Source organism: Astatotilapia calliptera, chromosome 11 (assembly GCF_964374335.1).
Source record: "Astatotilapia calliptera chromosome 11, fAstCal68.1, whole genome shotgun sequence".
In the NCBI taxonomy this organism is placed as follows: domain Eukaryota; kingdom Metazoa; phylum Chordata; class Actinopteri; order Cichliformes; family Cichlidae; genus Astatotilapia; species Astatotilapia calliptera.
In genome coordinates this window covers 25231638-25246846 of record NC_137432.1, presented here as the reverse complement: position 1 = coordinate 25246846, position 15209 = coordinate 25231638, and the positions used below count along the sequence as shown (strand labels likewise).

The following is a 15209-nucleotide window of genomic DNA, read 5'->3' as shown; positions in this document are numbered from 1 at the left end:
AGACGACTTCATGATTGGCTCGAGGACAGGACACAAAAGACAGGGTTGTGGTAACTGTAATATGATCTCAGAACACCTGAATACAGACATTTCTGTGGCTGAGAAATAAAAATGAGGTCAAGCAGGGTGTTCTTGTCTGTAGTGGCAGAAGTGATCAGCTGTGAATACCCTCTCGACTGAAACTGCTCCAGAATCTGTTTTCTTCCACTCTGCAACTGGTTCTCATTAAAATCTCCACACACAATGATTGGGTGACAGTCCATTATTTCAAGTGAATCTAAAAGACTTACCAGGTTTTGCATGAATGGTGTCAAACTGTAGTCAGGGGGTCTGTACACAACAGCAATGAGTGCAGGGAATGGAGCCTGAACCTTCAACACTAAAAACTCAAGATCAGTGACATTATGCAGATACTGTTTTACCTGAACCTGAAAATGATTCCTCAAATACACAACAACTCCCCCACCACTTCTGCTGGCCATGTGAGGAAAGTTTGTGTAGGACACATGTCTGTTGCGTTTGAACATGGTGTAGCCGTCCAAATGAAGACTGTCTGCAACAAAGGAGCCTTGAAGGTGAGACTCAGTGAGACACAAAACATCTGCTAAACACATTTCATGATGACTCTTGATGTCACTGATGTGAGATGGCAAACCCTCCGTATTGTGATGGATCAGTGTAAGAGTGTCAAGTCTGCTGGCTGTTTCTCTGACCTGAAGAAGAGGCATCATTTCTTCAACACTGGCTTGTCTCATGGTTTGGAGCGCTGCAGTTACCTCGGGATTGGCGTAAATCTTTTTCTCATCCAAGTCCTGCAAATAGAGTCCACTGAGAGACGTCACCCTGCTGAGAGCAACATAAGCCATACCTGGTTCAAAAATGTTCTTCATTGAAACTACAGCTGTCTGTGTTGTAAGACCCTGAGTTTTGTGAATTGTGCAAGCGAATGCTAGCTTTACAGGAAACTGTCTGCGTACTGCTCCTTTAAACTTCAGACTCTCCTCTGCTCTCTCAATGTAAACCAGATCATCAGAAGCTGCATTAGCACTGCGGTTGTGTCTCATAGGCTGCCGGTTGTCCATCCTGAGCCCCAGTTTAATTATGTGTCCATCATTTTCAGATCTCACCACCTTTACCAGTATACCAAAAGCACCGTTGACTAAACCGTTTAGTGTGTCCAAGTTTCTGGTCAGCATGACTCGAGCTCCTTCAGCAACATTCAGAGTGTCAGGTAAATCATTTCGCCCACCTGTAAATGGTTTGTCTCTTCGTTCCATTCTGCCTGTACATTTATCCTTCTGGAAATCGTCTGCATTGATGATTATGATGTTTGAATGAAGCTTCTTCAGGGTATCTGTGTTGTGGGATTCCACATTCTTGTTGGTGGCATAAATGTGTAAGACCTCAGTTGGACATTCTTCTGGTGCAGTCACAGCCTGTGACAACAAATCTCTGTCGCACTGAGAAAGCTCATCTGTCTTTTCTTTGACTCTAATCCTGTTCAGCATCTCTGCAAAGGCCACATCATCTTTCTGACGCATGATCTCGGTTAGAGTGATCATCTGAAAATGCTCCTGCCATAGGTCAATCTGTTCTGGATCGTAAACACAGAGAGGTTTAGACTGTCGCACTGGTGGCAGCTGGTAAAAATCTCCAACAGCTAAAACTGACATTCCACCAAAAGGTCTCTGAGTGCCTTTGATTTGTTTCAGTCTTGCATCCACATAAGCAAAAAGGGGTTTTGAAACCATTGAAATTTCATCAATAACAATAATTTCAGCATTCATCAGCTCAGATCTGACTTCATCCAGTTGGTTACCAAGTCCTTGAATGGGTGGTTTCAGACTCCTGGGTAGTTTCAGTAGAGAATGTAACGTAGAGCCACTGATAGAAAAAGCTGCTGTACCGGTAAATGAAGTCAGTAAAACAGTTGGATTTGATATGTCAGCTTCTTCTGCATTAGCAGGCAGTCTGCTCAGGATCTTTGATGCTTCAGAATGAATACACTTAATCAGATGTGACTTTCCAGTTCCTGCACCACCGTTGATATAGAAGAAAAATGGATCTGGGTTCAAACCACAAACTCGCTGAATACACCAGTCTCTTATAGTATAGAACACGCAGGCCTGCTTCTGGTTCAGATTCTGATACATTACACGTACCACGGCTGGATCTACTGCAGGTTGTTCTCTGACGGCTCTGATCTTTGTTACAGCATCAGACTGACAACTGTAGTCGGGAACATTCTCCTGTTCGTTCTCATCATCAGAATGTCTCTCAGGAAGATTCTCATCGCATTGCAGCCTCACAACTTCAGATTCAGGAGCCAGATTACACCATTCATCAATCACAACATCCCTATTTTGTTCAAACTCTTCCAGTGCACTCTCAATATCCTCAGAGTTCTTCTCATACTTGTCTTTATTTCTTTTCACAACCCTTTTCACAGACTCACTGTGGTCTGAACATGGAAGTCGTACAAAACCTGAGTTGTAGAAGGACTGATAGGTTTGGAACCCTTGTGGTTTCAGTTCCTGCTCTGATCTGTGTGGAAGGTAAAGTCTCAACAGTCGACCATAATATTGCTCAGGATCTTTTTCCTGTGAACAGTGGTAATATCTGATTATAGCTGGTTTATCATTTTTTCGCCTTTGTACAAATCCAAGCTGGTTTAGAAGAGGAAGCACATCTTTTCCTTCATTTGGACCACTCACCAACCTGCACAAGGCAGCAAAATCAGCCAGTGACATTTCCTCATATTCTGGGGTCTCAGGTCTGCATTTGTATTTATCACTCAAACTTGTCATCCAAATATTACAACTGTCATGTGTTGTGGTTTCCAGGAAGCTCATGGGCCGACTCATTTTTACTGGGTTATCATCTGTTGGTACAAATACAACACTGCGGGAACATTTTTTCATTTTTAGGCCACAGACTCGAGTCACACACTCCTGTGCGCTGATCTCTCTCTTTTTTGAGTAAGCTTGCATCACAGCTCTCATTTCATCACATTCATTGACGGTGTTCTTATCAGAGTTGTCAATAACTGTCTTCAGGTATTCAGAGAGGCCAGATTCTTTCTTTGTTATATATTTACAGAGGTATTCTATACATGAATAGGCATTCAAAATGAATGAGACATCTAAATTAGAGTTCCAGGCTTCAAGCAGGTCTGGGTTGTAATTGTTGATCCAACACTCATTTGGGTCACGTTTCAGAATCAGAGCTGTTTTCTTGTTTATGTCTTGGAGGCATTGTTCATACTCATTCATTGTTAAGTTGCATCGTGACAGAATCTGCTCTATGGTGAGGGAAGCAGCTTCAGGTTCCTTCAGCAGGTTCAACAAAGGTCTGAGTTTGGCTTTTGCAGCTTCAGTGTCTGAATCCTCATCCTGTCTCACAATCATTGTTCTTGTGGCTGGTGGTTTTGGAAACCCAAATCTACAACCAGAGTTCACACTCTTAAAGCATGTCTTTGTGTGGTTTTTGCTGTGCTTTTGTAGCTCAGTGACTTTTTTGTGCAGTTCAGGTTGTTTTTCTGGATCAGGGAGTTGAGCTGAGATGTATCTGTCCACAAAGTCACAGACAGTTTGGTCATCATCCACATCTGCTTCTACCTTTTCTCGAATCCACAGCAACATGTGTATATGTGGACTACCTCTGTGCTGGAACTCAACTCTGTAAAAGTAATCAATGATCTCACCAAGGGGCTGTGCAGGAGAAAAAAGCAAATCTCTGAACAAAGCCTCAACACGTTTATCAAACATTCGCATGGTGGTTACTGGATTTGATCTTAGAATTTCACACTTTTCTGACCAGTCCAGGGCTTCAAAATCAACCTCTTCACCTTGCTGTCTCTTTATTGCTTGAATCACTTCAGGCCATCTCATCTCAGCAGCAGAGAAAGTGACAAAGAACTGAGGTGTTCCTATTTGGCGAACCATGCTGAATAGATCTCTGGTAGTTTTCTGCCAGTAAGCTGGAGTTCCTCTGAGTGGCTGCATAAATCTGATTGCATCTTTATTTCTTACCAGCTTCTCTACTTCTGTCTTACTTTGTAACATTCCTGATGTGATTTTGCGTCCATCTTTGGTCATAGTTTTACCTTTCCTTAGCTGTATTGTCATGCTGGAATTAGCCAAATGTATTTCAGTGACAAACTGTGAGAAAAACAAGTAATTTGTGTCTTTAGCAAATCTTGCATCAATGTTGAAAAGCCTTGACTTGAAGTAAGCACTTGGTGTGAGCTTGAGACGTCTCTTTTCATCCAGTGTATTCTGACCAGTAGGAAACTGCACAGGAAATGCCATGGCTTCCAAATGAGGAGTTCTGAAGAAGCTAACAGGATTGTTTCTTTCTGCAGGAGCCACACAATATGTGTTATCAGTGAAACAGAGAATCTCTTCTGAAATGTCTACAGGCTGCAGACAACTTTCTAGAGCAAAACCTCCATTGCTCAAATCACTTTCTGGTTCATCTGGATTTTGTTCCTCTGGTTGTTCATCACAGGATTGCATATTAATATCTTGGTCACTTTGAGACTCACTTTCGCACAAAAGGGCATCTTTTTCATAGTTGTCAATTTCCATTAAATCTGCTTCATTATAATCATCACTTGCCATGCTGGCTTCATCACTGCTGTCATCATCAGGTAACGTTGGATCACAAAGCAATGCATCATCTCTGATAATAATATCTGTGTACTGTGGATGAATTTGTTTCAGTTTACGCAGAGCTTGAATGAGTTTAGACCAGGTGACAGTCTGGAACAGCTGATGGCCTTTGTAGCACAGTCGTCTTTTCAATTTCACCCTCATGATCTGTGATTGGCTTCTGATCCTCGGTAAAGAGTCAACTGTTTGTTGGACTTCAGATGGTACACACACCACATTACCACGTATGAGTCTCTGTCTCCCCTTTGGAAGAGGAATAATCTTAGCAAATGGTATGCATTTGGCAATCAGATGTCTCTCCAGAATGTTGAGATCACAAAGTTCAGCTGGAATATCCTGCAGTTCTAAACCATTAACAGCAGCAAGCCTGGGCATGCATCCACTTTTGAGGGAACTGTGACATGTGTGACAGATATACTCTTTTTTTCTCTCAACAGGAAAGCTGCAGTGATCATGACATGCTTCATCACACACATGAACATATTTACCAGTTAGACACTGATGAGCTACAGTCTGGTGTTTTGAGTAATTTTGTCTTTTGCAGATTTTCACCTGATTAGGAAAAGAAGCTTTTAGACAAACAGTACAAACATAAGATGGTGCTGACTTAATGTTTGATCTGAAACGAGATATGGCCTCATTCATTAAAGTGTTCTCTGGATGACACTGTAAAGTCTCAGCTGGTCGATGCATCTGGCGATATTTCCGTTTTATATTCATTGCACATCTGATATTATGCATCTGTCTGAAAGAAAAACCATTCCAATATTTTACTCTCATTCGTTCTCTCATATTGTCCTTGTGTTGTTGCTGAAATCGTCTCTCTTCTCCATAACGCTTAGTCATGTAAGATAGTTTTTTCTTTTTAAATTCTTCACTTTCTTTATATAGGTTATATACATATGACCTCATGTAAGCTTTATGTTTTTCTCTGAATTCAGCACAAGTTCTGTATATTCTTCTTATACGCTCTTTCTGCTTATCTCTGAATATGGGAGACTCTCTATATGTTCTTGTTACACGTTCCTTCTGCTTTTCTCTGAATATGGGAGACTCTCTATATGTTCTTGTTACACGTTCCTTCTGCTTTTCTCTGAATATGGGAGACTCTCTATATGTTCTTGTTACACGTTCCTTCTGCTTTTCTCTGAATATGGGAGACTCTCTATATGTTCTTGTTACACGTTCCTTCTGCTTTTCTCTGAATATGGGAGACTCTCTATATGTTCTTGTTATACGTTCCTTCTGCTTTTCTCTGAATAGGGGATTGTCTTTATATGTCCTTATGACACATTCTCTTTTTCTCTCTCTAATTTTAGCACTTTCTCTATACATCTTTCTAAAATGTTCTCTCTGTTTCTCCTTATAGGTAGCATTTAATTTATACAGTTCATTTTTGTACATGCTCTTTTTCTGTCTGTGATCAGGATCATTACACTTCTTAGTTGAGTTTTTTTTCTTTGTCTTGAAGCTTTCATCAAACCTGTACATCTGCCTTTCTTTCGTCTTCTGATTTTCCTTTCTCTGTGGTAGCTTTTGTTGGGTCAATAATCTTCTCCTCATTTTTTGCCTTTCATGTTTACTATATTTCAGCAGTTTATCTGAGAGTTCCTCTGTTATCTTAGTTGAACTGGAGGCACTGTTTGAATCATTCTGAGGAACAGAATCTGATGTTACCTGAGTGTCTCTTACAGAAGATGCAGATGTTTCTTTTTCTAAATACTCAGAAGGAAGATGGTTGTTTTCAGTAGCAGCTGTCTCATTTGAATAATCCACTCTGGATGATGTCACTTCAGTCGTTAAAGTGTCTCTCACAGCCTTCTGTGTCTGGTCAGTAGATCTTTGGGAGTTTATTTCATGAACGGCTTCATTTAAAGCTGGTGCTGTAACAGTTGTAGCTGTTTGTCTGTATTCGGTGGTTTGATTAGCATCTCTTTGGTCAGCAGCGTTTTCACTGTGAAACTCGATGGGCTGTAGTTCATAAGTACAGCTTGGTGCGATGCTAAACATTCTGTACAAACGTTTGATCCTGTCAATCATGTCATTAAGACGTGTGAATTTCAACATAACTGCAGTTCCACCACTTACACTTAGCGACAATGGCATACCAGTAGACTTACGTGGGTGAGGGTCAAAATATGCATATTCACCTGAAGTCAGCCTGCTAACAGCGATGACTGTTCCTCCCATGACTAGCAAAGCATAGCGAACGTCTGAAGCCAAACACTGTAATCCCTGTTCAAGGCTCGGAAAGTGATCTGTACCATCAAATGTGCCGTAATGAGCAAACTGAGACATGTCGACTTGATACTCGTGTGTGCGGCTGGTAACAACTGAGGGAAGTTCATCGCAGGCTAGAAACACACTGTTCACAAACCTCAGTCTGGCATCTGAATAGACGGCATGGCCTTTGTCCAACACACGGTTTAGATCTGCTCTGGTAATAAATTCATCCTCGTGTAAGAATGACAGGAAAACCAAACTGTTAGCCATGCATTGCTGATTCCGGTACTTTCCATACCTAGGAGCGGCCTGGCTTCGGGAAGCACAGACGCTACTCACTCGTGGACTTTCACTGTTTGTAACCTGTACATGAGACTGTCCTGGAGCTTGTCCATCATGCTGTGTTTGTACAGTTAGCTGGGGTTTAGTCTGGATTACCTGCATAACTTCAGGCTCTGGGACAGACACTGAGGGAACACTTCTTTTTACCACATCTGCATAAGACACTGTGGCTGTCTCTCCATCATGCTGTGTTTGTACAGTTAGCTGGGGTTTAGTCTGGATTACCTGCATAACTCCAGGCTCTGGGACAGACACTGAGGGAACACTTCTCTTTACCACATCTGCATAAGACACTGTGGCTGTCTGAACACTGCTCTGCACTTCTGTGCTGGGAAAAGCTGAAACACACACCTTTACCTGCTCACTGCTCTGAGAAACATTCACCTGTTCTTTCTGCTTTTGCCATCTAAGCTTCTGGGACTGCGACCTTTGACTTTTTCTTGGCATTTTGCTGAAGTACAATCTGGAGCTTATATGTGGTTATACACAAATATAAACAAAACTGAACCTTGAAACACAGAAAAACTTATAACTCCTTAAGTTACTGTTAAATCTGAGAAATGTACTATTATACTATAAAATGTTTTTATGAATATATGAATAGATGTTAAAAAGCTGATTTGTACTCCAAACTCAAAATAAAGGAAATTCAAAGTTCTCTGGAAACAATTTGGTGCGTTTTATTGTAGCTCTTTTAGAAACGGGGTTTCTTCAGCTGGATGTTCTGCAGCAGTCAGGAAACAGGAAGTCTGGGTCCTCAGGCACTTCTCGATGACAATACTGACTGAATACTTACACTGAGTGACAAAATGGGTTTGTCCTTAAATAATAATACTATAAACTTGCAGTCAAATGTTATAGCCAATGAAACAGACTAACAGACTGGATCTGATTTATTATTTATCTGAATGTATGTATTACAAAATAACCAGATTATCTTATTACAAATGAACTTATAAAAAGGTGATATTTTATACAATTGATCAAAGTAAGCCAAACTAGCAGTCCAAACTAAAGTCTAATGGAAAATTAAAATGACAAATGTAGGGCTGTGTAAGTAGTTTCTACTATAAGTTCTACTGTACTGTAATTCTACTACTGTATATTCAACTTGTAATTTAAAGCAAAATGACTGAATGTGAGAGAGCTTAATGACAGGAAAGAAAGAGCAGTGAGAGCAGAGATCTCTCAGAATTCTGTAACAGATAGATCAAGTTCTGGTAACTTGGATTTCTGAAAATTGGATTCTGAAAAGATTCTCAAAACTTGGATTCTCAAATTAGATAGAGCAGTAGAGATAGAGGGATACAAGATGGAATGGCTTTCAAATTAGATAGAGCAGTAGAGATAGAGGGATACAAGATAGAATGGCTTTCAAATTAGATAGAGCAGTAGGGATAGAGGGATACAAGATAGAATGGCTTTCAAATTAGATAGAGCGGTAGAGATAGAGGGATACAAGATAGAATGGCTTTCAAATTAGATAGAGCAGTAGGGATAGAGGGATACAAGATAGAATGGCTTTCAAATTAGATAGAGTTGGGAGAGTGATAGGATAGACAGAATTGCTTATAATGATAGAGAGAGAGAGAGGATCTTCTGCAGCAGGTCACCTGTAAGACACAAAAGGCATGGAATTAGTCATATTTCCAACATGCTTGGATTTACCATATTCTTCAGACTATATGGCATACCTAAAATCCTGTCATTATCTCAAAAACATACAATGTGCCTAGCGTATCGATTCTGGTTATGCTTACTGACCTCAAACGGGATTTCTGTGGTACACAGCGCTCAAAATTCTGTCAAATATTTTAGTAAGACTTCGTAAGCTACAAAGCTGCGCTGCTTGATGTATTGTCAGAGCATTATGGCTACCATAGTCAGGACCCTCGCAGAGTAATTCGTACGGTGCTTCAACATAACATTATGGTGTGTGTACAAGGACCTGGCACGTGCTAAGAGACATGCTTATGAAGCAGATTTCAAACTGATCAACCCATGAAGAGTTTGATGGATTTGTGGATGAGGAATGAACTGAAAAAGTGAGTGTATTGTTCTGTATTTTATGTGTTACAACTGAACAGTGTTGAGAGTTGTTTGTGAATGACTTGAATAAAGTTTGACTTATCTGACTGTTTGTTTGGCTTAATCTGCCTTAAAAACAGGCTTGTTTATTGACATTATGCCTTATAATCTCAAAAATACAATACATGTAGGGCTTTAAATACTAAAGACTTCTACAGTAAATTATTGGACTGAACAGAATGACAATGTTTAACAAATGATGGTGGAACTGTTATAAGGACATTTTTACATTCTATTAAAACAATAAACTAAGTCTATAAACTCAAACTAAGACGTGCTGCTACAGTAACTTACTGTAAATATTAAATGGTCCAACAAAACCAACACACTGAGGTTACAGCACAGTTTCAGGTCACTCTGTATGAATTTTGGCAAAATGAGAAATTTGGAGACAGCTAGTTTCTACATATTTCAGTCACATTTGGGGCATGTTTGATGCACAGCAATAAGCACTACACTAAATCTATAATAAACTTATCATAGCTGATATAAAGGCCTAATTAGCAAAATTTAGTATGATGATCATTTCTTTGTAGATCATTTCATGATAAAAAGAACAGAAGTGAGTGCTGTATCTGAGCTGTTGCATGTAAGATCTTTGCTGGACATTCCCACATTTCTTAAACAAACAAACAAACAAACATGACTTTCAGACAGTTCATCTTTTGTAAATTAGGCCAGGATTATTTTCAAAAAACAGCCTTGATAAAAATATCAGGCCACTATAAAATGTCTTATGTTTATGTTTTCATCCCACCTATACTTTGCAAGTCATTATGACAAATTACAAAAAGCAGTTTTTAGGCAGTGATTTAAGGGAAGAAGCTTTTGAAATCCACAATGCCCTACCACCAGTGGTCTCAAACTCTGGTCCTTAAGGCCTGGTGTCCAGAAACTTTTCTATGTGTCCCTGTTGCAACACACCTGAATAACATTAGTAGGTCATTAGCAAAACTCTACAGAACCTGACTGCATGCTGAGGTGGTAATTCAGGAATTTGATTCATGTTATAGCAGCTCATGAGTGAATGAACATGATGCAATGAAAGTACTTTTAGAAGTACATTTTTCCAAACACTTAAATTACTTACATTTGAGTAGTCTTAGGGGATGCCACTTCAGCACACAGTCAAATTCTATACTCTCACTAATGACCTACAAATGTTATTCAGGTGTTTTGTAACAGGGACACGTGGAAAAGCTTCAGGACACCGGCATTTGAAGAGTGGAGTTTGAGACCCCTGTCCTATGTGAATATTTAATTGTCCCTAAACTGCTAGTCGTGAGCTGCTCTAATGTGAAACAAACACATATAGTTCTGTAAAGGTTTACAAAGAGACTACTAAGGATCTGGAGACCTCAGAAAACAGAAACCCTCCCAGATGTTGTAGCTGAACATGCAAAAACAAGTTGCCTAATAATATCTCGATGATAACCAAGAGCTGTGCTGACTAACTGCACTAAACTGAATCATCTATAGTGAGAGAAAAACACCAGCATTAAAGTCAAACATGGTGCTGTTACTGTGATGTCCCAGAGTTCCTTTACTACTTCAGGACCTACATCAACTCATCAGGTCCTGGGCTTAAGTTTAATCACACTTAGGATCTGAAGCACACAAGCAAGTCCAATTGAATGAATGAAACAAAACACTTGGTGTAAACGAATCAGTCTGGACTTTAATGAAATTAAGATACTTGGCATGACTTGAAAACCCTATATTGGGCCTTAATTAAGACTTTTTTCTTTTCTTTTTTTGCCTGTCCTGTTTGGATCTAATTATGACAATTCTGAAATTATAGTGGACCAAAATCAACCAGTGATGTAAACCAGTCATTACCAGTTACTGTAAATGCTTGATGGTAATTGTTGCTATCAGGGCATCCACAGCTGGGTATTAGAGACCAACATGTTTTTACATTAGACCAGGTTGTTCTGGTTCAAAAATGAAATCATCACTTTAAAACTGCTTTTTGTATTTATCCAGGTCATCCTTGTTAGATGATTTGAAACATGTGAAAAAAGCATAAACAAAATAAATCTGCAAGGAAGAAAGACCTTTCTCAGCACTGTACCGCAGACAAAACCTTTACTTACCAGACTTGCGACGATCAGATCAGTATCCTAGAGAAAGGAAACAACACATCAGATCACTGTTTAATGACTTACACTGTTGAACCTCTTCGCACACAATCCAATTTACTGTGACATGAAATAACTAGTAAAATCCTCAATTTCTTCAAGCCTTTATGAACTCACTGTAGTCTAAAGAGGACAAACTTCAGTTACAGAGTCTCACATGGTGATAACATGTGTAATAAAGGCATGCATACTACAGAAGTGCAAAAAAGAGGCACCAATATTTGTTGGTACAGATTATGGCTTTTTAGCTCCATCATTTTCTATCACAAGTCAGTGCTTAATAAAGTGTGAAAAAACCACAACTGTTAGAATCAACGGAAAACCTCATTAGGTTTTAGTTCTGATCTGAATATGTAAATCCTAAAATACATGTAAATTCTGACATGTTATAGTAACAACAGTGGCACACCATTTTTGCAATTACAAAAATTATAATAAAGAGTCCTTCCATTGTACCTGTTGGCAGGAATCTTTTTGTATTTTTCAATATTTCCCTTTTATATAAAATTTTAAACACATTGTATCAAGCAAATTATTAAGAAACTGATTTAAACTTATTGTATATAAATTACACACAGGCTTTAACATACACAACATTGCCTACTCACAACTCTGGTCCTCTGAGTTTTTTATTATTGCTTAAATGTTTAACCTACCACTTCTGTTCACTCAGGCAAAAATACTTCTATAGTGGTCTGACTTTAATGTAATACATAAGCAGAATATGAGTGAAGATATAAATCAACAACTGTGGTGCTCTTAAGTGTTTAAGCTACCACTTACACTAACTCACCTAAAATGCGTTCATAGTTATGTCTGCTACGTAAATCCACAAACAAACGGAGAACACAAACAACTGTATAAAAACAGTTGTTTGTGTTCAAACATAAAAATCAGACACAAATGGCCTGTTAAACTTCAGGGACAGTCAGAGGTCATGTGTGGGGCCTTTGCTGCTACAAGGTATAAATTCTGACCATTTGATTTTGCCCATCAATAAATGGTAATGTCACAAAAACCAAACTACGTTAGGTAAGTTGCTAAACATGTTACACAGTGACAATGTCATATTACTGCAGTTACAATTGCTGCTTACTTACCAGCAAAGGCAAAACCAAAGTTCTGTTTCACTCTGTAACAAAAGAACAAAAATACAGAATCAGACAACTAAAATCAGCATCAGAGTCAATACTGCATCACAATCTGTAGTGGGAAAAAAAATCTGTTAAATTCTTTGTTTACAACAGCTTTACTATAAACACCCCATCTTCTCTTTCTGCACCTTATTAAAGATTTCTGTCTTTATTAAGGTGATGTGTCGTTTTATCAATCTGCAATAAGCCACAGAAATTCCCCATTAACGTAAAGCTCTAATACTTTGGTGCTATTACATAACACATCAGATACCACAAGCAAGGATTTGCTCGCACTGCACACTTGATCAAATGATAACATCACAGTTTCAAAGCATGCAACAATCACAAATAATACTTGATACTATAAATGCTTGATGGTAGTTCTTCGTATCAGGGCTTCCACAGCTGGGTATTAGAGACCAGCATGTTCTCACATTAGAACAGATAGCTCTGGTTTGGTTTTCTCTGCTTCATACGTGAAATCATCACTTTAAAATGCTTTTTTGTATTTATTCATATCATCCCTGTTAGATGATTTGAAACATGTGACAAAAAAGCATGAACAAAATAAATCTGCAAGGAAGAAAGACTTTTCCCAGCACTGTACCTCAGACAAAATGAACTCACTTTAGTCTAAAGAGGGCAAAATTTAATTGCAGAGTCTCAAATGGCCTTAACATGTGTAATAAAAACAATAATTACTACAGAAATGCTTTGATAAGCCTTTAAAATTAGACATAAATGGCCTATTAAACTTCAGGGACATTTTTAGGGACACTCAGAGATCTAGGGGGGGGGGGGGGGGGGCTTTACTGCTTATAAATCCTAAATGTGTTTTTGCCCATGAGCAAATGGCAAGATATCACAAAAAGCCAAACTATTGTATGTAAATTGCTAAAAATGTTACACAATCCCAATTTCATATTGCTTCAGTTACAATCACTGTTTACTTACCAGCAAAGGCAAAACCAAGCTTCTAGTTCACTCTGTGTAACAAAAGACAAAGAACAAAAATACAGGATCAGAAAACTCAAATCAGCATCAATACTGCATCACTCTCTGTTGTCAAAAAGATTCACTAAACTTCTTTGTTTACTACAGCTGGAATACAAACAACAACTCTCCTCTGTTTTCTTTGGTCTACATCTCATTTAAGATTGCAAAACACTCATACATGAAAAACTGCACGACATATTTTTAAGGCTTTAATATTTGAGGTGGTCTGCATTCAAATTCTACTTCCTAAAATATTACCAACTGCACATAGTATCATTAAATATGCTGTAGTTTTAAAATAAATATCTATGTACCATACTAATAATAATATACTGCCATATTTTATTTATGTGAAGGTGGGCTGTTGTTTATTTCATTAATTTCCCACAAAGTGAGAATTTAAACTGTGCTGCAGATTTAGGTTGGCAAAAACAAGCCTTTGTTAAACAGTTCTTAAAAATTAAAGTCTACATATTAGGAGTTCTTATTATTCTTGGGCTATGTCCACACGTACTTTTGAAAATGGAGATTTTTCTATGCGTTTGCACCTTTCGTCCACACTTAAACGGCGTTTTCAGTCACTGAAAAACTAAAAACGCTTGCCAGGATATTTTTGAAAACTCCGTTTTTGCATTTATGTGTGGACAGGGACACGGAGAAAACGCAGCGCCTTTTTTGCCGTCACACTGTGCGCCACGTTATTGTTTCAGTGAAATGCATTTCTACAATACGGTTACTGTTAATTGTTCTCTCTGCAGTGTTTAAATGCTTACATATACGCACACAGTTACTGTCCCCCCCACACATATGGCCCTGTTCTGCTTTTATGCCCCATCTTTGTTTGCCATTTCCCACCGAGGCTTCTAGACTTCTGATTGGCCAACATTTCTACACGGTTAGGAATATATCGCCACCTGCTGCTTTGGTATGTTCCTAGCAGAGTTTTCCTTCATTTCTGCATTCATGTGTGGACGGGATTGTTTTTTAAAATGAAAACGTAAAGTCTCAGTTTTCAAAAATACCCGTGTATGTGGGGACATAGCCTATGTTTAATCCTCAGTTTCTCCCCCCCTCCTTTCTCTTAATTAATCCACAAGACCTGCACACACGCGACTCTTTTTCTCCCGTGTTCGGTCAGAGGCGGTAAAATGGCTCCTTTGATCTTGCCGACAGCTGACACTGAATCTAAGATGGCGGTTCGTTAAAAACTTTACAGCATAAAGAATGAGGCTGTTTTAACCAACTGATTTGTGAAGAGAACTAACTGCACCTTATGTAACAGACTGACAAACACGAACACACCAAATGTAATTAATAAAACAACACAATAACCGTGGTTTACCGTCAAATCTTCATTTCACACTGGGCTCATAAGAACGCTAGTCGTTAGCATTGGTTTGTTAGCTTTAGCTCATCAAACACTGCTTTTACATACAAAAATGACAACTTTTCACTAAAAAGCAACCATTGTGTTACTTTAACATGAGTTATACCTCGGCTGGCTTTATAAATCACTAACAAGAACTTGTTACATCGCGCAAACAGAGTATAGACATTTAGAAGAGAAGAGGACAAGCAGAGGAGCAGCACTCACCCAGAGCGGACTCAAC

The 15209-nt window shown here is 38.9% G+C and overlaps 2 protein-coding genes and 2 long non-coding RNA genes across 5 annotated transcripts in view; 1 reads left to right on the top strand and 3 right to left on the bottom strand.

The window, feature by feature from the left end:
- Positions 1 to 15209, bottom strand: part of LOC113031347 (uncharacterized) — a 91802-nt gene that overhangs the window by 61074 nt on the left and 15519 nt on the right. The window lies entirely within an intron of this gene.
- On the bottom strand, positions 296 to 7190 carry LOC145431817 (uncharacterized). Of its 2 annotated transcripts, XR_013912120.1 has the most exons (4): positions 7051 to 7190; positions 6824 to 6931; positions 714 to 812; positions 517 to 553 (listed from the first exon to the last, which is right to left on the bottom strand). XR_013912120.1 is itself a non-coding variant. In XM_080308014.1 (2 exons), exons 1-2 carry the CDS (start codon positions 4308 to 4310, stop codon positions 443 to 445), a joined length of 3708 nt encoding a protein of 1235 aa, XP_080164140.1. In that variant the 5' UTR covers positions 4311 to 4453; the 3' UTR covers positions 296 to 442. The 2 variants fall into 2 exon arrangements, 1 of the variants encoding a protein (XP_080164140.1); XM_080308014.1 differs by lacking the exons at positions 6824 to 6931; positions 7051 to 7190 and having other exon boundaries at positions 296 to 553; positions 714 to 4453.
- Positions 4464 to 9373, top strand: LOC145431820 (uncharacterized). Its single transcript, XR_013912123.1, has 2 exons — positions 4464 to 7130; positions 7928 to 9373. It is a non-coding gene; the product is annotated as an uncharacterized LOC145431820 (long non-coding RNA).
- On the bottom strand, positions 7264 to 14028 carry LOC145431818 (uncharacterized). Its single transcript, XR_013912121.1, has 4 exons — positions 13558 to 14028; positions 12568 to 12599; positions 11423 to 11449; positions 7264 to 8851 (listed from the first exon to the last, which is right to left on the bottom strand). It is a non-coding gene; the product is annotated as an uncharacterized LOC145431818 (long non-coding RNA).